This window comes from Mastacembelus armatus, chromosome 11 (assembly GCF_900324485.2).
Source record: "Mastacembelus armatus chromosome 11, fMasArm1.2, whole genome shotgun sequence".
Taxonomy (NCBI): domain Eukaryota; kingdom Metazoa; phylum Chordata; class Actinopteri; order Synbranchiformes; family Mastacembelidae; genus Mastacembelus; species Mastacembelus armatus.
The window spans coordinates 15,554,016-15,581,355 of NC_046643.1; the positions used below are offsets into that span (position 1 = coordinate 15,554,016).

General features: G+C 39.4%; 1 protein-coding gene across 2 annotated transcripts; it reads left to right on the forward strand.

Annotated features, from left to right (window-relative positions):
* The first annotated feature begins 651 nt into the window (after positions 1 to 651).
* tgfbr2a (transforming growth factor beta receptor 2a) lies at positions 652 to 17,799 on the forward strand. 2 transcript variants are annotated; one of them, XM_026300075.2, is made up of 7 exons: positions 652 to 937; positions 2,720 to 2,861; positions 3,675 to 3,865; positions 7,217 to 8,004; positions 8,810 to 8,951; positions 15,550 to 15,674; positions 17,598 to 17,799. In XM_026300075.2, the coding sequence occupies exons 1-7, from the start codon at positions 865 to 867 to the stop codon at positions 17,775 to 17,777; spliced, it is 1,641 nt and encodes a 546-aa protein (XP_026155860.1). In that variant the 5' UTR covers positions 652 to 864; the 3' UTR covers positions 17,778 to 17,799. The 2 variants fall into 2 exon arrangements, with proteins under 2 accessions (XP_026155860.1, XP_026155861.1); XM_026300076.2 differs by having other exon boundaries at positions 653 to 937; positions 7,226 to 8,004.
* Positions 17,800 to 27,340: the final 9,541 nt, after the last annotated feature.

The following is a 27,340-nucleotide window of genomic DNA, read 5'->3' on the forward strand; positions in this document are numbered from 1 at the left end:
GTAAACGTCCTGCGTTGAGAGTTATAAACTCCACATCCACAGGGTCGGGACTGAAACCTGACATCACGGCTCGGGTATGCAGAGCAAAAACGTCTGAAAAGCCCCAGCGATAGACGGGTAATTTATGGGTGTTACAGGGGACTTAACCTCTGTGCAGCTTCAATAAAAACCAACACTGTGAGATATGGAGATACTCTCACCACTTCTTATGTCATTCCTGATTAACTGTGAAGCCTGGGACTTGTCCAGGAAAATGTTAGGCAGAGGAAAGTAATTTAGTTACTTGGAACAGACATAAATGAGATTAGTGAGCTGCTAAATGTTTTTTTAAAAATACAATTCTGAGATCAAATCTTTTTTTTTTTTTTTTTATCTGAGCAGAAGCCAGCAGTTTTAATTGACTTGACATCTGTAAATAAGCTCTGAAAGAGGTGAGAGCCCTGTAGTAAATCAGGCTGTTTGCATATCGGCCTTCATGTAGCCCATAGGTGAAGCTATTTTAGAACATGTCACTTCAAGTCTTGCTCTGCCTGGTTTCAGCCTTAATGACACGGTTCATGACTCCGTGAGTCACACCAGCTCCACTGAGAAGTAGAAGTAGAAGAAGAAAAAAAAAAAACAGTCCAACCCCTCTGAAGATTTCCTGTTTCATAAAAGTGCACATAGGTACTATAAGTCACACAGGGCAAGTTCTGCCTGGTGTGTTGTGAGTTCTACCCGGAGATGTGAAGGCGTTTTTTTTTTTTTTTTTTGGTGGGGGAACAGCAGGCGGACCGAAGAAAGTCCGCGGAGTCTGGATATTAACCCGCTGTCAAGGCTTCACCAAATTAATGAGAAAGTGAGGAGTGTTTCGTCCGTTTCTCCATGGAGCTCCTTCGGTTTCTCGCTTTTTGGTGTGGGACTATGTTCTTTGGAAGTGTCTTGCTCGAGGAGGCGGGTGAGTTGAACTTTATACTTTTGGAAAACTTGTCTTACCACAGCTGCGGAGTCATTTTAGAAGAATCTAAACCGAGCGCTACTTACAAATCGCCTCCTTTAGGAAACTATGATAAACTACACTGTATTTTATACACAGGTGTTTACACAGGCTTGGCTTCTTGTTTGCACGTTACTACACCACTTTAGAATTAAAAAAAAAAAAAACAACAACAGAGCAGCCCAAGTGCGCAGGTTGCTGAGCCTTTGGTGTCTTCACAGCCCCACAGACTTTCTTACTCGCTTGCATGTCTTCCTCAAATCTAACGTACTTTCTGTTCACTTTGTGAGCCTCTTATTTTTACTGCTACGTTAGATTTGGGCGGGTATTACCTGTTGTAAGTGACAGTCTTTAAAGTCTTTAGCCCTTGGGAAGACAGTGTTGTACCTTCATCTGTTTCAGCCACAGTCCCAGTGGCACCAAGTGGCTTTGGCTGCTCCTAATCCTCTTCCCTCCTCTCTGTAATTATATGTAGCCCTGGGTGACAATTACTACCATTCATCCCTTCCACATCCCACCTCCTGGCTTTAAATGACACACTCTTTCAGAGGAGCTGCTCTAATGATATAATTACTCCAGCTCCACCACCTCCACACTACTACTGCTCGGGCTTGGACAGTGCCCTCAAGGCTGGTTTTTACTCCAAAACACCTCAGCAGCCCACCGGGCAGAGTTAGAGTTGCCATGTCAACTAGTTTAGTCTGGAGTTCAAGTGTAATATTTTGATGTTTTTATTTGTGTGGGAGTCTCTCAGTTACAACAAGGCCACAAAGTAATATCCATCTGCAATATCCTGCCAGCTTTTTGTGAAAGCATCTCACTCTGGCTGAGCCCGACTCAACAGGAACAGGATGCCATCAACGTTCATAGTGCTCTAGATACTTTTACAGCTGCAGGTTGTACAGTGTGTATGTTGCTGCAAGCTGCAGCGTTAATCCCACAGGTTTAACCCCCTGTGTGAACTGACACAGTTGAGATTTTTGTGCCAGGTTACGCCTCAGCACATCATCCTAATGTCAGTGTGAAGTTGGACAAACACATACTGAACATGCTGAGACTGTAAAGATGTCTGTTGTTACTTACACTTCCCGGTTAAGACGTCTCCCTATGTGCTCATGTGACCGAGCAAAGTCCTGCCATCTTCAGACAGACCACATCAGATACATCACACCTGTTTGTTTTTGTTTTTTCAGGAGGTACTGTATGTAATTTGCTAGAAATGAACCCACCTCCTTTCTCGGTTTGGTCACAGTAGCTTCTTCTGATGTAAGGAATAGGTTCTGCATCCGGTGCATGTAGAGTCAGTCAAAGTATTTATGTGGTTTTACTGTAACAGTATTGTCACATGCTCTTTCTCTTCTGTTTTAAGAATCTCTAGTAATTCACATTAGTCAAGTGTCAAGCTCCTACCAGGTGGAGTGATTTCTATCTCATTTCAGTTGAATTGTGGTTATGTTTAATATCAGAGTAGGTTGTCTTTCCCAAAGGCTTCCGCCTTTTTTAAAAAAATTATAGATTTAATGTTTATTAATAAACATTAATAATTTGGTCGTCATCAAATGTTTTGTAGTAGTTTGTCATTTTAACATCAAATGTTTCTCTCTTTATCTATCAAGGATTCAATGGCATACACGGAAATTGGGTTGAGTCTGTCTTATGTTTCTACGGAGTAGACCTAAACTTTTTCTGTGTACCCAGCACACTGTCACCCACCTCTCATTTGTCTTCTGTTTTTTTTTTTAGAGGCCAGTGTAATGAAGATAAAGAGGCTCTGCAAGTTCTGTGATGTTCAAGCAACCAGCTGCACAGGCAAAGGGAGCTGTAAGGTTGAGTGTACCATCACAGCCATTTGCCCTAATGATGAAGATGTGTGTGTCAGTATTTGGTAAGTGTCCACGAACATGAACATGATAGCTGGGTTTCCTAATCACATTCCTACTGTATAGGCCTTTATTGCATTCATCTATTATATATCTATTATGTATAACAAAGGGCAATAGACACACTTCACAGGAGGTTCAGTTACACTGAAATGAATCAGATCGCCATCATTTCCTAAAGTGTATTTGTTGAAAGGACCTTTTGATTTGAACATTTTGTCAGTCAGCATTCTGCTAAAGACAGCTGGCAGGATTATGACAGCACATGAGCGCCTAACTACCTATCAGCACAGAATCTGACTCTGAATGTGCAAAGCAGCAGGAAGTAGATTTGTGTTTGTGTTAAAAGCTTAAGGCTGTTTGTCATTATATTAGAAATGTTGTGGTCATGTTATGAGCTGATGCTAGCAGAAAGCTAATGGCACATGGACAGCAGCACTCTCATAATGGCACACCAGTTCTGCTCAGCAGGGAACCAAAATTTTAAAATGTATTTCTGTCCATGTTCAGGGTTTTATTTCTTGTTTCCTGTTTGTAATACTGATTTAAAATCTCACTGTTTGTAATTGTGGCCTCTGTGTTGCAATCATTTACATATTGCTGAGGCTTTGGTTTGCTGGAAGAAACAAATCTGGCACTTACAATTGCCACTTCATCACTGTATGACTGAGAAACTGTAGACCTGCCATCATCAACTTGTTAAATGATAATATATAGCTCTGAAAAGTGAACATCATCGCCAGAAGAGGTGCCAAAAGACTGCAATCAAACGTAACCCTGTAAATGGCAGCATTTTCTCTGTGTTTTCTCTTTTCCAGGAGGAAAAAAGATGACAATGTCACATTTGATACAGTTTGCCATCACCCAGCTCAGAAGCTGTATGGCCTAGTCCTGGAGGATTACAACAACAGCAAGTGTGAGATGAAGGAAAGAAAGGGCATGGGCACACAGTTCTTCATCTGTTCTTGCTCTGAGGACGAGTGCAATGAGAACGTCTTGTTTAACCAAAGTAAGTCAAAGCTTCGTTGTTTTTAGTTTTTGTTTTGTTTGTTTGGCCACTTGGGCACAGAGGAACAGACTGTAACTGTAACAAACATCATACTGTTATTGCAAACATTAGCCACATTCATTTGGAGTCTTATGACTTGGTGAATTTATGACCAAAATGTATTCCCTTTCCTTTTCATCTCTTGTCTTGTCTCCATACATTCTTGAGAGAGACATCTAGCTTTTTAAATACTAAATTATGTTCACCAGCTAGTCAAAACATTCCCTGTCCGCATTGCTTTTAGTTGCATAAAGTTAAAAGTGCCGTCTTACTGCATTTTGTATTAGAGCTTTTATCTAAAAAGGGGGGCAACTGTGCATTAACACTGTCTTAATATGTAAGATGTCCGACTTTATGATCTTACATCTGAACAACATAACCGGGTAACGTCATAGTCTTAGTCAGCCTAATATTATTATGCCATTTCCTACCAGATTGTCATGTAAAGCATCATGCATGAACGCTAACATGTGTGCAATGTAATGCTCTCCAGATACATAATTAAGAACAGGTTTTTCAGACATTGGCTTGTAGACTCCAGTTACAACGTTGGTCCTGGAATCAAATGTATTGTGACTACAGCATCCAGGCAATAATAACACCAAGGTACATTTCCGAGACCTGGCTCTGCACAGAGAGCCAAATTAAAAGCATCTGCACAGTGTAGACCACGTCATGGAAATACATTCGCTCACTGCTTAACTTTGTCTGTGAGACAATACTAGTACACTAGTATTACACTAATTCAGATTTGAAGAAGAAGAATTACTTTATTAATCCCCAAGGGGAAATTCAATTGTTACAGCAATTATTAAATTTGAGATTATTTAAATTATATTGATAAATAGTAATTCATAAAGTAAAGTTAATAAAGTAATTAACTAATTATTTATTTGGGGGGGGGTTGTGTGTGCGTGTGCGTACATGCGTGTGTGTGTGTGTGTGTGTGTGTGTGTGTGTGTGTGTGCGTGTGTGTGTGCGTTATTGTTTATATTGAGGAATTATTGAATCTTATGGTCGTGGACACGAAAGACTTCCTGAATCTCAGTCTTGGCTTTAGGGGGAATTAGTCAGTGTCTGAATGAACTTCCCATTCGCCACAGTTCCTCATGAAGTGCGTGGGCAGGACTGTCCAGTATGCAGTTGATTTTGTCCACCATCCTCTTCTCTGCCACAGCCTCCAGACTGTCCGGTTCCAGTCCAACAACAGATTTTGCCTTCCTGATCAACTTATTTAGTCTGTTGGCCTCACCAGCCTTGATGCCACCTCCCCAGCACACAACTGCAAAGAACAGTGCACTCGCTACTACAGACTGATAGAACATCTTCAGCAGCTTATTGCACACACCAAAGGAACAGAGTCTCCTGAGGAAGAACAGTCTGCTCTGTCCTTTCTTGAAGAGTGCATGTGTATTGTTTGACCAGTCCAATTTATTGTTAATGTGGAATCCAAGGTATTTGTAGGAGTCCACAATCTCTACTTCGTCTCCAAGGATGGAGACAGGGACTGGGGTCTTCCTGCTCCTCCTAAAGTCCACCACTAGTTCTCTGGTTTTCTTGATATTGAGCTTTAGACAGTTGTTTTTACACCAATCAACAAAGCTTTTTATCAAGTGTCTGTACTCCTCATCGTTATTATTAATGATGCATCCAATGATTGATTCTTTATTTGTTACTGTGGTTGGTGACCAGTGTCTCATTGCTCGAAGCATGAGCTTCGACGTAGTGTATTATTTTTCCCAAGAAAACAAATCTCAAAGCATAAGTTTGAACCGATACTAGATGGTTTTTCACATACCAGCTAAAATATGTCCAGAGTTTCCATAGTAACTTCACAGTAAATTTTCATTTCACACCATTGTTCTGCCATGACAAGTGAGATAATGGTGTTTGTCACTGTATTTTCAGAAATACATTTACAAAAGCTTTTGGGAATGGCAAAAGTGATGCAAAAGAAGACTCAGCATGTTCCTTTCTAGCTTTATCCCTATGCTCACAGTCTTCATGCTAAGCTAACTGATGTTTCATTGATTTTCTTGTCAAACTATTGGCACAAAAGTGAATGATTATTTCCCAAGATGTCAACCTATTCATTTAAATAGCTCTTTAGAACAAATTTTTTTATTTACAGTAAATAAACTCAAAGGTTTTAACAAGCTGGGGATTCTTTAAATCAAACATTACTATGTCACTTACACATTTTCTTCAGAACATATAGTATTTTCTACTGTAAGCAAGGATTTTAACCAAAGCTGTCTGAAAAAGTCCAGTGGGCACAGTGACAGGTTTGTTGTGTGAAATAGCTTCTCACTCTGTGAAAGTCAAAACAAACTGGTTGGGGCCATGTTGAGGATTTCAGACATGTGGTTTCCTGTTGAGAAAAAAGAAATAGAGAGAGAGCCAGGGGACTTGAGTGGGCAGTCATCTAGATTCCTTCCCCATTCATCCTTTTCCCTTATTTCAACTGCATTTGCTCCTCACAACTACGCTTACCTCTAAAATCTGTTTTGTTTGTTTTTTTGTTTGTTTGTTTGTTTGTTTTTTTAGTTCACTCTTACAATTTTATGAAAGGTGAGAATAATCTGCTTTGGAATCATTACTGTCTCACAATTGCAATCACAATCTTCAACTAGATTTGAAAAAAAATGAAGTTCTGTAAAATCTGGTAACTTTAAAATGGAAGATGGGTGGGAAAGTCGTGTGGCACCTGGAAAAACTAGACAAGACTACATATAAATGATTAAATTCACAACTCATCAAACTATGGGCCGTTTGGGCTTTTCTTGTTCAGTATGCTGTGTCTGGTGATATACTTTTTATAGGTCTTATTTTATGACTGCAATTTGAGAAACAGCACAAGAAAAACTTTTACTGTTTGCCAAAACCAAAGCAGCTGCCAGACACACCAGCTCCTAAATTACAAGACTCAGAGATACACTATAAAGAGACGCAATATGTGGTTGACTGGGTTAGGGCTTGAAGCAGTTTTCAATTGGGGCCCAGACACTAACTTTAGCTTTCTTATGCTTTTAGACATTCCACAGGAGAGGGTTAGGTTCCTGTTCTCCTGTTTTGAGAATAATACTTAGCTAGATGGTTGCTAGCTGCATTTTGCATGTGGAGACAAGGTTGATGAGGGTGGTGAAAGAAATACGAACAGTAATGACCCAGGTCCTAAAACGACAACAGTGTACTGAACGATGCAAATATAATGTACAGGGTTTTTGTTGTTAATATTAAATAATAACTAGTGCAGCTTTAAACTCAAGCATATGCATGTGGGAATCTTTATCTTCCCTATTTCTCCTTTTGGTCCTTCAGACATGGAGTCCCAGGTGGTAGCTGTCATCTTAGTCAGCCTGGTGCCACTACTGGTCATGGCCATTTTCATCATCACCTTTTTCTACTGCTATCGGGTCTACTGGCAGCGCCAAGCCAGGCCCGGGCGCAAGAAGGTTCCTCCACTGGACTTCAGTGAGGATGATGAAGATGACGAAGGTTCAGAGAGCAGCTCCACACATGCCAACAACCTCAACCACAACACTGAGCTGCTGCCCATCGAACTGGATGTTCAGGTTGGGAAAGGACGCTTTGCAGAAGTTTACAAAGCTAAACTGAAGCAAGGCTCCTCAGTCAGCGAGGAGCAGGGCTTTGAGACAGTGGCCATTAAGATTTTCCCATGCGAGGAGTATACCTCCTGGAAAAATGAGAAGGATATTTTCTCAGATGCAGACCTGAGACATGAAAATGTGCTTCACTTCCTGACAGCAGAGGAGAGGAAGGTGCAGGCGTCTGGAAGGAGACAGTACTGGCTAATCACAGCATACCAACCAAGAGGCAATCTTCAGGAGTACCTGACTCATCATGTTATCAATTGGCATGACCTGTGGCTGCTAGGGAGTTCTCTAGCCCGTGGCGTCGCACACCTTCACAGTGACCGTACCCCCTGCGGTCGTTACAAGGTGCCAATCGCACACAGGGACATTAAAAGTTCCAACATACTGGTGAAAAGTGACCTGACGTGCTGCCTGTGTGACTTTGGCCTTGCACTGCGCCTGGACAACAGTCTGTCTGTGGATGAGCTGGCCAATAGTGGACAGGTAACATTTTTAATTGTATTTGGGAGTTTTATTTCGTTTCACTTGGCTTTTACTTAAAAATTCATTTGTGTTATTATTTGTGCTGGCCACCCCAGAGAGAGGGCATAATGAGCTCTGCCACATATATTTCTTCAGAGATACTTATCACCTCGAAAAATGCCATGCTATCAATTAAACTTCTCATTTTTGATCCTCACTCAAGGACATCATCTCTGAATATTTGACAGTGTTTTGATCCTGACGCCATTTGGATAATGCTGATGGATATATTGCCTTTGGTTGTGATTTTAGAATAATCACAAGACAAACAGGTTTGATTGATTCTTAATTGACTCATTACAATAATGTCACATACCAGAGGTATATTAGACTCTGTTATGAAAATGATTAATTATGAAAAGGCCTCAACCTTTGCTGTGCAGCACACCTAATGCATTGTAATGCTTTTAATGCATTTGGAGGAAGTGCCAGTGAACACATTTTTCAAGGCCGTAATTATGTGAAGACAAGGGTGTTGTTGAGCTTAGAGCTGCTTTAAATATTAAACGTGTGATATGCCATCTCAAAACAGCACAAAATTATTAACTGCCACTTGATTAATGCTGGTAAGTAACTCTTATTGCTACAGTGTTCTACTTAGCTAGGCATTTTCCACTAAACTATGTCACTAATGTGCTGTTTACCAGGTCCCGTTATCTGTAGCAGCCTGTTTAAGCCATGCAAACAATTATACATTAATATCACCAGTGATATCAGAGGTTTTAGTGACATAGAAATGTATTTCCCAATCTCTGCATTTTCCCAGGTGGGTACAGCCAGATACATGGCCCCAGAGGTATTGGAATCCAGAATCAACCTAGAAAACATTGAGTCTTTCAAACAGGCTGATGTTTACTCCATGGCTCTAGTACTGTGGGAGATCATCTCCAGGTGTAGTGCAATTGGAGGTAAGTTGATGACGTGCTGTTGATCACTGTACAGCTGACCCTCTAAAAACATTTAAGGCTCTTTGGATATTGAAAACACTGCATATATACATCTGTTAATGAGCTTCACTGTAGGTCACAATCACAGAGTTTAGGATTGCAAAAAGAGCTGATGTGATGTTTTAGACTTATTTACATTCTAGTGTAGAGTCGCTCATAGAGTCTCTTATTTGTAAAGCAAGTAGGGAAACCTTTAGCTTCGATTACCATAAATACTAGTACTACTACAACTTGACATACATGAGAGTATTTATTTTCTCCTGCAATTCTCAGCAAGAAAGGTTAAACTATTCCTTTAAACAGTGTTCCACGTTTTCACCCTCGTACACACCTCTGAGTTTGTCTGAGTTTTGATCATGGTCAATTTTGTTTGGTGTGCACCTGCTTTACTCATGATATTTGTTTCTGTGCCAATAATGTGATGCTCACAATGTCCACACAGCAAACATTGCCTGCGACCTTTAGTTAATACTAGAGATAACTGCATTTTTCTTGGTAAATTAGCCAGGGTCTTGAGTGAAATGGAAATCAATAGGAGCACTGATTGATGAAATTCCCTTTGTTGACTGTGTAAATAGCCTCAGAAATATTGTAAGAAGAAAAACTGCCTCCACAGCTGGCTTGACCTCTAAAAAATTTGACTTTTCCAATTAGGGGCACATTGAGCAACTCCACCTTGAGTTCACTCACTAGATGTTGTGACAGCAGATAATGTATGTGTGTGTCATCCATGGCCCATTAATCAATGTGGGAACAAAATCTGTGTCAAACACACAATCCATCTTATAGAAGTCTCAAGGATCAGCCGTCACTTTACTAATCTACCGTTACTTGTGTTTGTCATTCTGTAGCAAAAACAAGGACAGGATATGTGCAAATAGAAATGGGTGATTATCTGAAGGCAAACCACATCGCAGTATTTCATGTCGACAGTCAGTCGTTTGTTTTCACTTCCCTTTAGTGTCTCTGTGGTCCAGTTTGTTTCTGTGACTGCTCCTGTCTCCATTGTGTCAGAACAGTGATTGAAAGCCAGGTTTGAGCATGAACGCTTCCACTTTGGCGTCTTCCTGTTTTGCCCTCATGATCCCCCCAAGGGGCTTTCTTGTGTTTTGTGCAGTTATCCTGCTCAAGAGTGGTCTGCAGAAAAAACATGGCCAAGTGACCCACAATGTCCTTTGCTTTTCTTTCCCAATAGCAGGAATACATGTGGCCTGTGGATACACCTTTAAAAAGAAAATAGACTAGTTCCTGCACAGTCCCAAGGTACACTGCTTTTAGTGTGAAGTTAACTTTGTAAGGATGGATGTCTTATTTATATGAGGATGTTTTGTGGCTAAAGTCTCCTGAGAGCAGGTCAGACAGGATACATGTTGGAACTTACTGGCTAAATGAATCCATGCTTGCTGGATAAGGGTTAGTGTGGCTTCACAAGTGTGGTTTCCTCTTCAAGGGGCTTGAGGGACAAATGCTTTATTGATCCCATTTATTCTCCTCATATCGTTCCTTTGTTGCTTTCATTTATAGTTAGTTCTAGATGAACAATATACATGGTAGCAAACTTTGTTTAAAACAGTTTAAACACATTTTCTAAACATCTTTGTATCTAAAGCCAAATCTCCTGAGTCAGCACATGTGCAGAGGTTCATGCAGTGGCCTTCAAAAATGAAGAGTTTCTATTGGCAGGAGGGTTTATAAATGCCATTTGATGATATTCCAACAAGTAAAAACTCAAAGTGAGGAAAAGGACAAATTATGACCCTTTTGGCTTTCTCTACATTTCTCGCAGGTAAGATAACAGTTAATTATGCTCCCACTGCATGGCGACTGTTGTAGATAGCCATCCAGCTTTACTCATGCCATCACAGACACACAGAGTGGACAGTGTTGTGTAGATTTACTGGAGAAAGGGGAAGCAGAGGGGTTCCCATCCCACCCACCCTTGGACCAGAATAGAAAGTTAAACTAAAAGCAGCTGTGTTTTTCTCACAAGTCTTCAAGACGAGCAGATATGTGGAATCTGTACTTCATTAAGCCAAAAACCTAGGGAGATGTTCTCATGGTGAAAGGTTAAAACGCTGTACAAACCCAGAAAGCTTGCTACTTTTATACACCCTGAGGAAGGTGGAAAAAATAAGCTGAACAAATGATATAAAGTAATTTGGTTTTGCTTCAGTGGCAGCTTATTAGCTCTTGCAGATATGCTGGCAGAGATGTTGGATTGATTCAGAAATCAGAACACCATGAGGGAAAAACTGATGTGTTCACAGTGTGCTGCAAAAGTTTGAAGCTTTCGCAATGTCGGTCTTTTGTTTTTCCTGAAATTTTCCCTGGAGATCAGTGAGTCAGTCATGACTCCCTGTGAACTCACTTTCTGTGAGATATAATATGAACACATACGAACACACCCACAAAAATTTGGGGTGACACATCCCAGTGTATCATTATAATAAGGGTGCAGCCCTGGTTTCCTCTTGTCTCATGTCACCTGCTTCTGTGAGGGTCTGTGGAGGACAGATATCTGATGAGCTCTCTGTGTCTTAATGAAAGGCAGCCACATAGCTACTCTGTCACTGTTGCTGAGGCTTTGGACTGATCTGAGATCTGCCAGGCAAGAACACAGCCATCTGACGACAACACCAGTCAGCCAGCCATAAGCCATTACTTTGCTTTCTTTATCTTTAAAGACTATACAGACAGAGGAAGAGTTAAAGTGAGAGGGAAACAGAGAGATCAACACACCTCAGAGCGAAGGAAAACTGGATTCAAGGCTCATGCCTTTTTATCTCTGCCTCTGTTCCCTAAAGTGTCTCTCCTGTATAATTTAGCTGGTCCAGATTTAGGGCTTGGAAAGACTGAGGGCGTTCCTCTGGCAAGTGGGGCTAAGCATGGGGCTAGTAGTGGAGTGGCGTTGAATTGAAACTGCCTTCAGTCTCTAGAGGGAGAGGTTAGGGCAGCTGTTCTCCAGATGTCAGACTATCAAGCCCTAGATTGTCTGATGTGTTTGTGTGGGGTCTGCCATAGTCAACATATGAGGACACATTCTGGACTTCAGACCTTCCTTGATTGTGGATGAATTAGGGGGAAAATGTGTACCAGCATTACCAGTTAAGCTTAGGTGAAGGTTAGGCCATGTATCATTTATAGTTAATGATAGGGTGACCCTTCAGGGTAAGCCAATACCATATGTAAATGAGCTCAGCTAACCCATGTACACGCATCTGTAGTCAATGATTTTAACGACCTGTGAAGAACACAAAACAAGTGTCACAGCCACCGCAGCCTAATGAAAACCAGCTAGACTCAGACAGACTTTACAATGTTATTATAATCACATTTATTTCCAAGTACATGTTTAAGTTCTGCTTGGATCTATTTTCCCACAATCTTTATGTGTTTTAGTGACAAGATTGCTGTCTTTTTTCAGTATGTATGCCTTGTTGAGAATAATTAGACACACATTAACTTGAAAGGGCAAATATCAGACTGGCAACTTGGCTGTAATAAATTCAAATGATTGGAGTTCCTTTTTCCCTTTGCATTTGAGTCCTGGCACACTACTGCAGTTTGAATGTAGATATCCTAACATACAGTACTGTTCTAAAGTTTTAGGCATACACAGGGGATGCTTTTAATATAAATTACATAAATAGTTTTTAATTTCTCAATTAACTTCATACAAAATGCAGTAAAGGGCACAAACCAGCAGTAGGTCTTCTTCAGTGTGACCTGTGCACAGTTTCTCCTGGTACTTTGCAGCACCTTGAAGAAGCTGCTGGATTTCGTCTGTAGATTCAAGCTGTCCCATTATCTTCTGTCTCTTCATATGATCCCAGACTGACTCCACACTCATCAGGGCTCTGTGAGGTCAGACCATCTGCTGCAGGAATCCTGGTTCTTCTTGCCTCTGAAAATAGTTCTTCATAAACTCTAATGGGTTCTTTATGGGCCTGTTGCCCTGCACAATGAACCTGGGATCAATCAGGCACCTGATTATGTTGCGTGATAAGAATTTAAAACAGCTAAAGTGCCTCAAACATCTGCACAGTATTGTATATGACTGAGCTCTATGGATCTATATGGTATGGCTGTAATTGTGGTGGTTGAAGCACAATATCTGTTCATGCTATGGAGACAGAACTGAGGCAATCACTAGCTATAGAAAGTCACTAGCTATAGAAATCTAACTGCATGTGCATCACAAAGTTCCTCATTGGTGGCACTTATTGACAGATTTTTCTCCAGTCTGCCACTGAAGCTAAATTTAACTGAGTTTTTCTTGGCTGCTGATTCCCAGACAGTTTCTACAGGCATGCCTGACAGCTGGCATGGAAAATAGACATTAAAGACAAAGTATGTGCTAGCATTGCAAAATCACATCACGTCAGCTGTCGTAGGCACAGTGTAAGTTATAACTTGTTATATGGGTTTGCAGTAATTGTGTCAATATGCAGTGTGTGGCTTTTGCAAACCACAGCATTCCTCTCTTGCCCTGTGTTGTGTTTTCAATAGCTTTTGCTAGTTCAGAGTTTAATTTAAAGTTGTGCCTGAAAAAAACATCTGTCCTTTTAGAGCGTGATTGGTCAGTCTTTCCATCCTGAATTACACACTTTTGTTTATGCTGCAAAGTTCTCAGCAGTATGATTCATATACTTTGGACCCATTGTTTGGGGATAAACACATAAACATGTTTGCCCAGGAGTTTACAAAGTGGATTTGTAGTCTAGCACACAGCTATTACACTCCCTCAGACCTGTCAAAACAGAAGGACCCATATGTGTGTTCTTTTCTCTTAACTGTTGACCGATGGTTGGGTGGGGTTATGTTTTAGCTTTTACTGCAAACCAGATGAACTTTGCCTGCAAAAAAATAGGAGCTGCAAGGGGAAGCTGAATAAAAATTTCAGCTTCCCCTTTAAGAGGCTGAAACTACTCTGTTACATTAGTCGGTGTGCCAGAAGCCTCTGATTCCTGTCTGCTGGCTGCATGATTTCCTGTGTGCCTCTTTTTAACATGTGAAATGAAACCATGGTTCATCCTGCAAGCTTATCTACCTGTATGCAGAAAATTATGGTTTACTCCAGAAGTTTAAACCAACATATATATCACCATATATTATTGTCTACATACAAGATGTGTCAGTTCGCCTTGTGACTGGGAGGGTTACTCTGGAGCTTGCGGACTCTTGCTGGTAATGTTTTGCTCCAGTTCTGTAAACTCAGAGTTATATAAAAGATTTATATAGAAATGCACTATGCCTTTAACTTAGATTGTTGGAAATCAGTGTATTTTAGCCCTGATTTAATAAGGCAGTAACTAATTACAGTGACTGTGCTGTCTTGTAGGTGTAGCATTTGAGTAAATGAGAGAATAAAAGGCAAGTCCAGCATCTGTATAAGATCTGCCTATTCACTTAAATGATGCAATAACTGAAGCAACAAAACTGGGTCTTACCATAATAAAATGTACATGAAATATCAAAACAAAGGCAAAATAAAACAAAAGCAGTAATTGATATTACTAGTATTTATAGCATCATCATCACATTCATTCTCCATTATTATATAAAAATAATAGGTTGAAGTTAAACTTGACAACTGCCATAACGTTTCACAGTATGCACTCCAAATGTACATCTATGTTTTTAGGTTAGGAAGTCATTTTGGCGTAGTTAATATTTTAAGGATTATTGTGTTAAACACTAGTCAGTCAGACAGTTGGTTTAAAGTTTCTGAAGCAGCCCACAATAAAACAATATTCTGTTATTTTATTTGTCTGTATATTTTCTGTTTGGGGTTTATTTTTCTGTCTCTGTTAGGGGTTATTTGTAGAATTATGTGTGATCATCCAAGTGCTATTTTATTTGTTGATCATCTTTGAATTATTGAAAATGGAAAAATGAGTATTTCCTTTGTAGTCATCTGCCTCATCACTTGTCTTCTCTCAAACTTGTGTTTTCTTTATATAAGCCACTTCAAAGCCAATTGGAATTTGATTTGCTGTGTTACTCCTAGGTTATATTAATGCATGTAAAGATACATTTTCTTTGGAAACTCTTGACTCACAGTTTTCAGACTATATTCTCAGGCCAGTGCTTTGAAATCATGCCTTGAGTAAACTCAACTCGTGAATTGCCTTTGACAAGCACTGTTAATTTAGTTGTGTAAGATTGCTGACACAAAGCCAAAGCTGTGTTGGTGAGATACTTCAAACTCATTTATGCTGAGGCAAAAAATGTGAGAATAATAAGTGTTTCTCTTCAGCATATTTCCCTCTCACTCCCTCTATCAGTAGCACAGGATGCTTTAGTTGTCTGTGCTGCTACTGTGCTATTTAAAGTTTGCAACCTGCAGTTTTAATTTGGAGTGCACAGTGAATCCTTTGAGAGGTGCCGTTGACGCATTTGCTGTGGGGCACTTCCATCTGATCTAGCCCCTCTATTCAACAGAGCTGTATCTGTCAGGAGATGTGAGCTTATTTCCATGTTTATCATTTGTCTAGTATTCAGAGTTTCACAAGCTGTTTTTCTAACCAGTCATTCATTTGGGTGTGTTAATGTGCAGAGGTGAAAGAGTATGAGCCTCCCTTTGGGAACCTGAGAGAACATCCATGTGTAGAGAGCATGAAGGACAGCGTTCTCAGAGACAGAGGAAGACCTGAGATCCCCAACAGCTGGCTCAACCACACCGTAAGAAGCACCGACACATGCTGTACATACATGCTGTCTGTGACACACTGCTGCTGTGTAAAAAAACCTTGTACATGCAGATTCCATGTATTACTTTGTTTTTAGGACACATTTCTCAATACTAAAGTCACTTTTTCAAAACTCTTCACACAGTCTGCACAACAGCAGTCTGTGTGAGCTAAACTGTGGATCATTTTTCATTGCTTTGGCACAACATGCATTCATTGACTACTTCTTTCAACACGTATACATACTCTTTTCAAAATCATTAAACTTGAGTTCAAAACAATAACATAATACAAAACTGAATAAAACAGCAATTTTCTGCATTTCTATAATAATATTTTATTAAAATATATTTAGGAAAAAAATGAAATGCTATCAAAACCGTTGGACCAACCACAGGTGATTCCTTTTGCAGCTGAAGACCTACACATGTGTTACTCCTTTACATAATTTCATTACCATCTATAAAAAGGGGACAATTTAGGAATAATTTGCATTGTGATGTAAACATGGACCAAACTGGACATAGAGAAGTGGCTGAAAGAGCAAGAGGGAGACGTACGCGTGGTGGAAGAAGAATAAGAGGAAGATCAAGAGCTGTAGTCTCAGATGAGATCAGGGGAACTATAACCGATCATGTAATAAATCATGGAGGTGGAAGGTTTATGACCACCAACCTCATGATCAAATGTCACTCTTGGACGCAATGAATGCAGCATCCCTGGACAGCAGAAGATTGCCAGGGATGGATCAGGCATGCCAAAAGATTCTTTCCTAGGTGTATTGTCCTAGATGACGTACGATGTGAAGTGGATGAGAATATGTGGCCAAATGCAATACATAGAGTTGATTAGGACTCCTACCGGTGTATATACAAATTCTTGCATTTTGGAATAAGTTTGTAAAATAAAAAAATATATATATTGAAACATACAACATCATGTCTAATTCATTACTGTAACACATATTTTTCTGTAAACAGTAGTCCTAAGTAGGTGTCCTTCTTTTACAGAAGAAAACATTGTTTAATGCCACCTGTTAGTGTTTTATAGGTCTTACTTTTATAGATGACCAAGTATGTTTGTTAACTGACAACCCTTGTTAGTGTTATGAAAGAATGAGCTGGTCTGAGACATGTATGAAGGGTTTTGAGAGTTGTTTGCATTTTGAAAGTGAAGTGAACTGCTGTGCCAAGCTGAAAGATGGTTAGGAGAAGTGTGAGAAGAGTTTTGAAAAAGTAACCTTGGTATTGAGAAATGTGTCCTAGCGATTGTAAAAAAAAAAATTAATTCCATGAAGTGACTCAATGATTACTCAGGATCTCAGTCATTTAATTTTTTTCAAGTGCAATTTTAGAAAATGTACAGTAATGAGGATCAAGTGTTGTTATTCATTTCCTAAAACCTCAGGAATAAAAGCATTCAGGTTTGCTTTTTGACTGCATGTGAAGACTGTACAAAGAGTTTAACCACTGGTTGACTGGAAAAAGGCAGTAGTATTTTAGATGCAAGTGACAATAGTGACAGTTAATGTGTTGTTTTATGTTGCATGACTGACATTTCAATGGACGTAAGCATTGAATATGAGCCCCAAAGTAGACAGTCTGCTGAGTGTTTTATAGTTATTTCTCTTTCAGAACATTATGGCCTTGAATCACCAAACAGAGCTTTTCACTCTCATTTTTATAACTTTTAATGGAGCCAAAAACATAACTTTATTTTTAATATACGTTTTCAGTGGAAAATAATTTACCGTATTTTCATCTTGGTGAAATGCAAGCATTGTACAGACATATACTGTAAGGAGTAATTTATGTTGCCTTAAAACATTAATTTCTTTATATATTTCAATTTCAAATTGGGATAGAAGTCAGTGTTATTGACTGATTACATCTGTGCTCCATTGCTCCCCCTGCAGGGTGTCCAGGTGGTGTGTGCATCCATAGAGGAGTGCTGGGACCACGACCCAGAGGCCCGTCTGACTGCCCAGTGTGTTGCAGAGCGCTTCGCTGACATGGAGTACCTGGACAAAATGTCAGACTGTTCAGACTCTGAGGAGAAAATCCCTGAAGAGATCTTTGTGGTGGATGAGAAGTAGAGCTCAACATAAAAAATAAAAAAAAAACAATGCCCACATAAGGTCATCTAAGGAATTACAGTCAAGGAGATAACTCCAAATAACTGGATGCTTGGTTGCTATGGATTCGTCAGAGATGTGTGACAGAAAAGCAAACTGGAAAATCATTAGGATGAAAGTAAGCTGTTACCAGTGACTGACTTGATTTGTTTTCGTCTACATGCTGCAGCACCATGCATGACAGGATCAAGTCATACTCAAAGAGAAAAATTACATTAAGCTTTTTAAGGCCAAATACTATTTGCACTTTATCAATATCTATGCACACCATATGATATATATTCAGTTTTTTTTGTTTGTTTGCTTCGTTTTGTTTTGTCAAGGGAAAACAGGTTGTTAGGAAATGGATGAAGAGGAATAATGTAAAATATTAAGACAGTATAACACTAACATCTCACTTACAGTTTACTTGACTGCCTACTCTTAATATCCAAGACCACGCAGGAGCCACATCAACAGAACTGGATGACAGTGTATTGCAAGATTCAAGGTGCAGGTATAATGTCTTGTGGCATGAAATGGAAAATACACAAAGAAAAGGAATAGAAAAAACCATCCAGGCAGTAATCTACAGGGAAGACTGATGTCAGATCTCAAGGACCATGAACTGTAAAATAAAGACAGCCAAATCAGCCTGAAAGGAAAAGAACAGGTGTGTGTGGGGGGGTGGGGTGGTATGTGTGGGGGGGGGGTGTGGGTGTATGTGCTTTTGTAGATAAATATATGTCTCAGAGGACTCATCCAAGAAAATAAATGTAATGGATATATGTATAAAGAACTTTATAAAGACTTTATGATATAAATGCTGATTTTTTTGTTATAGAAAACAGAATTCTGGGCCTGTGCTCAGAAAAGATCTATAATGAAGTCTTTTTTGTCTGAAAATATAAAGCCATAATTAAACGTATTTAATACTCTTATATTGATTTCCCTGAAGATGTTATTTAAGATAACTAACAAATTGTTTTTAGCTCAACAGTTTTCATCATATTATATTGTATATTGCATGTACAAAAACAGTCAATATTTTATAGCATAGTCATAGCATCACACACATTTAATATACTTAATTTACTGGAATATGGTTTTAGTGTGGAAAGATCTGCTTAGCTCCTGCAGGATAACAGGTTCAGTAAGACTATGATCAAACTAGGCCATCAGTTGCTCTCAGGTGTGGAACAGAGTCTATCTTCCTGGGACACAAACTTAAATCATCAGTACAAATCATGCTTTCATTCTCAGCAGCATCAGTCTGGCATGTATAGATGCATATTGCATTATGCATACTACATACCCAACACATTTTCATGCTGATATGGGGACACATGCACTCATTCGCTCATTAAAGCACTGAAATATATTTCATTTTTCATTCATTCTTACATTGAGACCATCAGGATTCTTTAAAATGGGGCAAATCTTTCTCACACATAGTAATGGTGGCAGTTCTCTGTTAATTGGTGGACAGTGCCTGAAGTTTTAACACAGAAAGGGTGGGTTGCATGTATTTCTGCTGGGTGAGTTGTGTTATGACACTGACAGACCTTTCATTATGAGCCCACAGCTCACTCAGACTGGAACATGTCTTACAGTGTTAGTATTACCCGTCTGTGCTACTATATGTCCATCTCTCTGCTCGTCTGTCTTTTTGTCTGTGTTTTTGCAGGTAACAGCAGATAATGTATTCGCTGGCTCCCATTTTGCGGTGCTGTCAAAACATCTCCACTAGGTAAAGACTGACTGCTTAAACTTGACTGGAAAGTATTAGAAGAGAACTATAGGATGTACAGTGGTACTGACTGCTGAACTCTTTTTTTTAGTTCATGTGATTAATACCACTTACATCAATACTGTGAAACACATGAAATTATATAGAAAGTTTTTTTTTAAAAAGTGTAAATGAAGGAAAATATATAACTTTTACATTCCTCGGAAAGCTTATCTAGCTTTTGCTTTGACAACAGCTTCGCACAATCTCAGCATCCTGTCATCCAGCTTTATAAGGTAGTCACCTGAGGTAGTCACTAGTGCTCATATATGGGAGTCACCTCCCTTATGTGAGCATTAGTTGGCTGCATTTCCTTCGCTCTGTCGTCCAACTCATCCCAAACTTTCTTAATTGGGTTTAGCTTGGGGGGATTGTGGAGGCCAAGGCATTTGATGCAGCACTCCATGACTCTCAGTCTGGGTAAAGGAATTCTTATGTAGCATAAATTTATGTTTCGTTCATTGTCCTTTTGACAAGTGATGCTGTTCAAATAGGTGGTGTGTCATTGTAGAATGATAGTCATGTTGGTTAAAACAGGCCTTGAATTCTGAGTAAATCTCCAGCAGCATCCCCAGCAAAGTGCCCCCACACCATCACTACTCCTCTATCATTCATTGTGGGAGCCACACATGCAGATGCCATCTGTTCACCTTCTCTGCATCTCCCAAAGACATGCTGGTGTATCTTAAATTCAGACCAAAGCACTGACTTACAACAGCCTTAGCTGTATTCCTACATTACCGCAGCACAACACAACTGATGGTGGCAAATGCAGTAAGAAGGCAAGAAATTCCTCATGAAACTGGCTAAAATATTACCAGTGGTGCAAAGCAGTCATCAAGGCAAAGAGTACCTACTTTGAGGAATCTGAAATATGAAACATGGTTTAATACTTTTTTGCTTACTGCATCATTATTTCTGTTATTTCAGTATTAAAACTCCAAAACACTCAGAGGATGTCTCCAAACATTTGACTGGTACTGTATGTCTATGTGGCCATGTCACCATGTGTGTAGCTTGGCTCTCGGTAATCAAACTCGGTATCCTCCTTGGTAATGTGCTATCAGAGAATTTCTGCCCCCACCATTAATTTTATTATGTCAAAATTATCTTTCTTTCATCGTAAACACATTAACCTGGGCTGCAGTTGTGAAGCAGTACCACAGAAAATATATGAACTGTTAAACAAATGCACTTGGGAACAGTAGGAAGATGATTTATCAGCTACAGTGGGCTGAGTTGTCATCTCACAGGGAGATTTCTATTGCCCTTCCTACAGTTTACATGGTCTATTTACATAAACTATGCCACAGGCGCATTTAGTGTGGGTTGTGATACAGATAAATCAGACAGTGCCGCAGGTCATACATGCTGATGATAAATGATTTATAATTTTACATTATACAGAGATTACCACAGAGGTGTCAAAAGTTACATTTTTCATAATCAAATAACGTGTTACCAATTTTCCTGTAGCTAAGGAGTCAAGTTCTTGAAATGGAGACACATATTTAAGAAACTGAATTCCTTTAAATGCCTCCTGAAGCACTTCTTTTATTGACACAACACTTGGTGTCAGTAAGAGAATCAGTCTTATCTTCTACAGCAAATTCAAATGAGCTTGTACCATGTTTCTGCAGGAGCCACAGAAAATGACTCCACATGCCAGTTTATATTGTTATACCATGCAAATGAATTTATTCAGTTTTGGCTTTAGCAATATTAAATGATAAAGAACGGATAAGCTGCATCTCGGATTTTGGTTTGTTTTTAAACTGTTTAGTCGGTTGGTAGAAATCCTTCTGTCTGTGACGTTATTCCTATATTTGTTTTTAAATATGGCAGCATGGGAATTTGTGTACATCTATCTACTCAATTGAAATGCTCCAGAAGAATATTGCCTGCATTTTACGTTTTAACCAGTAGAGGGCATGCTGGTTCTACTGGAAACTGCATACAAAGGCATTAGTTGTGCCTTCTGGGAAGTGCTGAAATGTGGGATCCATGTGAGCTAACATAGATGTTTTCTGGTGTCAAAATGGATGTACTGAAAAAAAAAAATTAAGGAGCTGAGCACAAACATGACATGTTTTTCCAGAACCAAGATTCATACTGAGCGAAACTAACCATTCTCCAAACACCAGAGTTGTTTTGTATCCTGATGGGACTTAATTGCATTTAAACAGCTGCTTTTGGCCGACATAAGCTAACATTTTTCTGTCTGATTTTCTCACTCTGTTGAGTCTCTCTATATTCCTTGTAGCACTTTCTATCACTTGCCTGTCACAATTTGTCAGAAAGTATGAGCTGAAGCCTCTAGTGTATGTACATCCTTCTACTATTATTGATTAGAAACAACATACCTGTGGTACCATATGTAGCCCATTTTGTCAGCTTCTCAATCACAATTCTTTCAAACCCAATTAACCCTTTGAGTGGGCTGCAGCAGCAGGCTGTGTTTAGCCAAGAACAACTTGTCACTGCTTACATGTATATACAGAGGCAAATGCTCAACCTTTAGGAGGTCTAAATAATCCTCAAGGAGATACTCTCCTGCCAAACTCACTTATCGTTCCCACATGCTGGTTGCCATGGTGATGCTTCATACATCAATCAAAGCTGCTGAGCAGTGCGTTGGTTGAGGCAAGCTATAAACAATATTTTAAGCTCCAGTAAGGAGATGACAAAGAAGACAAATTACTGCTCACTCTGATATCACCTCCTCTCCCAGCTCTGTGGGACCAGCTAATGTCAGAGTCCATTTCCCCTCACCAGCCCAGTCATTTATAGATCTTTTATTCCAAATACTGATCCGATTTAGACGTCCTTTTGACATATTACAAAGCAGCATTTGGGGTGTGCAGTTTTGCTATTTGCAGCAATTGTGGCAGCAGCAGGAGTCACATTCTTGAAGGAAGTTTCAAGGCCTGAGTCACAATTTCATTCAGCAATTGTCCAGGGCACGATGTGCCTTTTAAGATAACAGCAGCAGGCAGCCGAGGTCGGAGATGGAGATGATGAGACTGTTGGTGTATTAGAAGCCATTACCCCGTGCTGTCCTCTCAGAAATGTTTGTCTGGTGGCAGTGTGTTTGATAGTTCTGACATTACTTTAATTTCCTTATGTCTGAATGAACTATTACGCTATTATATTCTCAACTAGCAAGGTTACTCAGAGTTCTTAATAGAAAAAAAACAGCCTTTCAAGGACAAACTCAACCGTGTCACAAATGGAAAGTATGTTTGATATTTGTCTTGGGACAAATTAAAAGTCTTGTTTGTTTACATTTAACAAGACCGGAGTCTGGCAGATAAGTTGAGATTCCCCCCTCCAACAAAAGTTGGAATGATATGATCATTTGAGACGACAAGGATGATGCCAGTCCACTTAATTCCCTGCATCAATCATCCTCTAGTAGCATGCATGATGTGATGATGATTTGGGGCTAATTTGGCTCTGAATATCCTTTAATCTGTGTTCCATACTAATTTATCTATTTATAAAAAACATATTCACTGCTGTCCCGTTCCAGTTAATGCTCCATGAGAGACTGCAGCATGCCTGATGTAATGTGACGACGTTAGTCTCCGCGTCTCCTGCGGCATTGTTAAAACCTCATTATTAAATAATGCAGAGAAATGTTTTCCTCAAAGGTCAACCAAAGATGATACAAGACATAAGAGGCAGTGATGAAAATAAAAATAAAAATGCTTCTATCAACAAATATTATAAGTCATATAATGGACAATGTGACGGTGTGACTAAATAATGACAATAAGAATTTATCATTATGTATAAAATTGTATAATTTTGCTTTACTTTCTTTGAAAAAAAATCTTAAATAGATTTACTTTAACATTTAGGATCTTGCTAGTTCACCCAACTTCTCCTGAGCTTCAGATGGTATAAAATAACTTGATAAACTTGGGAACACACTTTCCCTCGAGTGATGTCAAACTTTTGAGGCAAAACAACCCCAAATCATGATGGTCCCTTTACTTGACCTCTCACTGAGGACTCTGTATTGTGCTTTTGGAGGCGTCTTTGCTGGGCACTGAATTCCAGGGAAAGCAGCCACAGCACTAAGTTGTCTACATTTACAGACAGCTTGTCTTACTATCTTTGAGATGACTTAACCCTTACCTTTATGCAAAATGATCATTTTTGATTGCAAGTCTTCTGAGATTTCTTTTTGGTTCACATCAGTAGATGCTTCTTATTAATAGCAAACTCAAAATCTTTGTTTTTTTATAAGTGAGAGCAGCTCTAACCCACATCTCTAATCTTGTTTCATTGATTGGACTCCAGATTTGTAACTCCTGACTTCAATTAACTTTTGTTGACGTCATTAGCCCAAGGGTTCACATTAATTTTCTTATACAAGTTTATTTGGAATGCAAATGCTGCCCAACATTCAAATTTAGTGATTGCAAAAAAAAAAAAGTAGCAGTAAAGCTGCAGAGCCAAACCCTCCAGCTAATTTCCTTCAGTTCTCTTTCTTAAAGAAATAGTTCTACGTTTTAGAAAATATACTCATTGCTGAAAGTGACATGGTTGCTCCCATGTCTTTGTTTGTTTGACTCTAAAGCCAGAAGGCAGTGAGCTTAGCGTGAAGACTATGAGAACGGTAACAAAATAAGAGAAAGCTTATTATAAGAGAAAGGAAATAACAATTTATTCCAAAATAAAGAGTTAGCGCTTTCATTTAGAGTTTAGCTCACGTCCTGTTTTTGGTCTGGAAATACATCCCACTCCCGATTGTGCAATCCCTCACACTTTCCCCTCTCTTCACCACATCCCATTTCTCACATATTTATTGGAGAGCCCAGCCTAGTTTAACTTTATTTGGTAGGCGTGAACTGTGTTCTGTCAGATGACTGATCAAGGGCAACTGGGAGGAGAATCGATTGGACACGGGCTGAGCACAGGGAAGCGTAGTCTTGACCAGGGGGCCACTTGGTATTGAACCACCTCTACAGAGTGCCCTTTGGTCAAAATATAGACCAGCGCTGATATTGATTTAATGTATTTGTTCATGATACAAATGGGCATTAAAACAAAAAGCATTAATTTGGTGAACTTATCACAAAGCTTTACAAAAAGTACATCAACACATCACAGAAACACCAGAAATATCTCATTACACATAGAGCTATAGAAAAGAAACCCCTTCTACAGAGATTTCATGGCTGTCACTGAACCAATATTCTATAAATCTGTTGTCCTCTGAATTGAGACAGCTCATGTTGGCCACCCTGGAAAGTGAAAGAAGGGTCACTTATTCACGCTGAGGCAGCTGGGAAATTGGGAGGCATGCTTCAATTTTCAAAACGTGAGTCATATTTTTTTGTCTCCCACTGGGATAATGTCAGACCAAGTTCAACTGTTTTCCACTCGTTAAATTTCTCATATCTGAGTGAGAAAAACCCCTCAAAAGACATGAGAGAACTGTTGATAAGGCAGCTATTATTCTGAAGAGGTAGAAATGCAGGCCAGCTCTACAGAGTTTGACATTCTGCCTGCAGACAGTTAATATCTCTGTTGAGCTCAGGTTAGTACTTCACTTTTTTTATTCCCCCCCTCTCTTTCTTGCTTTATAATTTGAAACTTTTTATGACGCGTACCAATAGGATGTGAAGTATCACTGTGGATGCTTTCAGCTGTGTCAATAGGTCAGATTAATGTGGCGAGTTGTGAATACTTACAGGCGATTTTCCATGCTGATATGTTTTTGAGAGAATTATTTCCTTATTTGCATATACATTCTGCTTTATGCACTTAGATGCAGTATTTTTTTTTTCCATAATAGTATAAATATTGTATAATTTTATGATATAATTACTGTGATTAAAAAGCCTGATTAAAAATTATGTGCCTGTGTTATGATTTGATATTAAAATTTCAGGGTAAAATAAAGATCCAAGGATCAGACTTTATTTGAAACAGTGATAAAATCTTTTTATTTTAAAAATGACCAGGAATGGAACCTTTTTATTGACAAAATTATAGCAGTGACTTATTCCTTTTCTGGAGATCTGGTATAAGGATTTTTTTTTTTTTTTTGTATTCACATAAAAAAAATAAGATATTGCCAATCAAAATTGTCACTGTGTGGTGTTGTGCAGCTCATAACCTCTTAGAGAGAAATAACTTTTCATATGCTTTGGAAAATGACTGATGAATGCAATAGCATCTTGAGGCAGATGCAGCCTTAGAAATTGAGCAAAAGCACTCTGATCTTCAGGATGATAGATCATGCCATACTCTGGTACAAAATATAGGAGCTTATCACACTATCACAACAAGCAATTCCCTTTTCCTTGACTATGCATGGTGCATATGAATAACTAAGCAATGCATTGCTATAGATAATCTCAGTGGACCAAGATTAACAGTCCTATCATTCAAGATGAACCACAAGGCCAATCTCATGCCAGCACCCCTTCCATCAAAGTCAGGATTAAGATGTTGTGCAGGTGTAAAGTATCCTCCAAATGTGTTGCCCGGGACTGAGTTGGTCATGTTCACATCTAGTAGATTTAACAGCCTCTCTGTGCCCCATTGACTCTTGGAGAAATGAGGCATGCTCAGTGTGAAATGGTGTGTCACTGATGAGGCCACATAGGTAACCCTATGCACTCAGCAAAACATCACACAGCACCAAGTAGAAATTAACTCTGGTATTTGTGTTATTTTTTCATCATCTGACTCAATTCTAAGACTTCCACTCAAGATGTCATTAAGCTCTGTTGTTATGGAAACATCTTCACACATAGTTTTAAGGACATGTGAAACTTGACCTTGAGCCAATTATTGTGATGAATGGTTTCTTAGACAGTATAAAACAGACTGTCTAACTTTCTGTGGCTATAGGTAAATAAAGAGTTTGTCACAGTAGTTTTCCTTTAGTACTGCAATTTCTGTTAATGATTGTGGTGCAGATCAGTGTGTGCAGTGGTGATCCCCAGGCACTGGCTAATCATCCTATTATTCTGGATCACACAGACAGACTCTATAGAGTCTTTAAAGCTTACTGTGCTCACAATGAGCAGGCCTGTTCTGTTCTGCCATGTTTTTTTGATAAAATATACAGTTTATAACATACCATGCACAAGGTGGTTAGTGCACGGCGACGCCAAGTGGATGAGAGGACAAAAAAGCAATTGGAGCAGTCCCCTTTGCCTTTAAGCCAGCAGCAGTTCTCCTGGTACTTTGCAGCACCTTGGAGAAGCTGCTGGATTTCTTCTGTAGATTCAAGCTGTCCCATTATCTTCTGCCTCTTTATATGATCCCAGACTGACTCCACACTCATCAGGGCTCTGTGAGGTCAGACCATCTGCTGCCAGACCCCTGGTTCTTCTTGCCTATTTCTTCATGAACTCCAGTGGGTTCTTTATGCGCCTGCTGTCTTGCATAATGTCCCTGGGATCAATCAGACACTTGATGGTGTTGTGTGATAAGAATCTAAAACACTAAAATGCCTAAAACTTCTGCACAGTATTGTATATGGATCTATAGTTTTGTCATTTTATTAGCTTCCACTGCAATGAGAATGTATGTTGTAAGCATAAGTGTATGTCAAGAATCTGGAACCATGGTGTGTCTGCTCAATAGACGTCCTTCACACTGTAGTATCTGCCTTCAAAACAAATGGTGGCATCGGATTCCTTCCAATTGTGCACTTCACCTAGCATCTCCTTTGGACTCAAGGCTTCCTTTAAATGTAGCAACATTGTTTCTATCAGCTGATTCATTG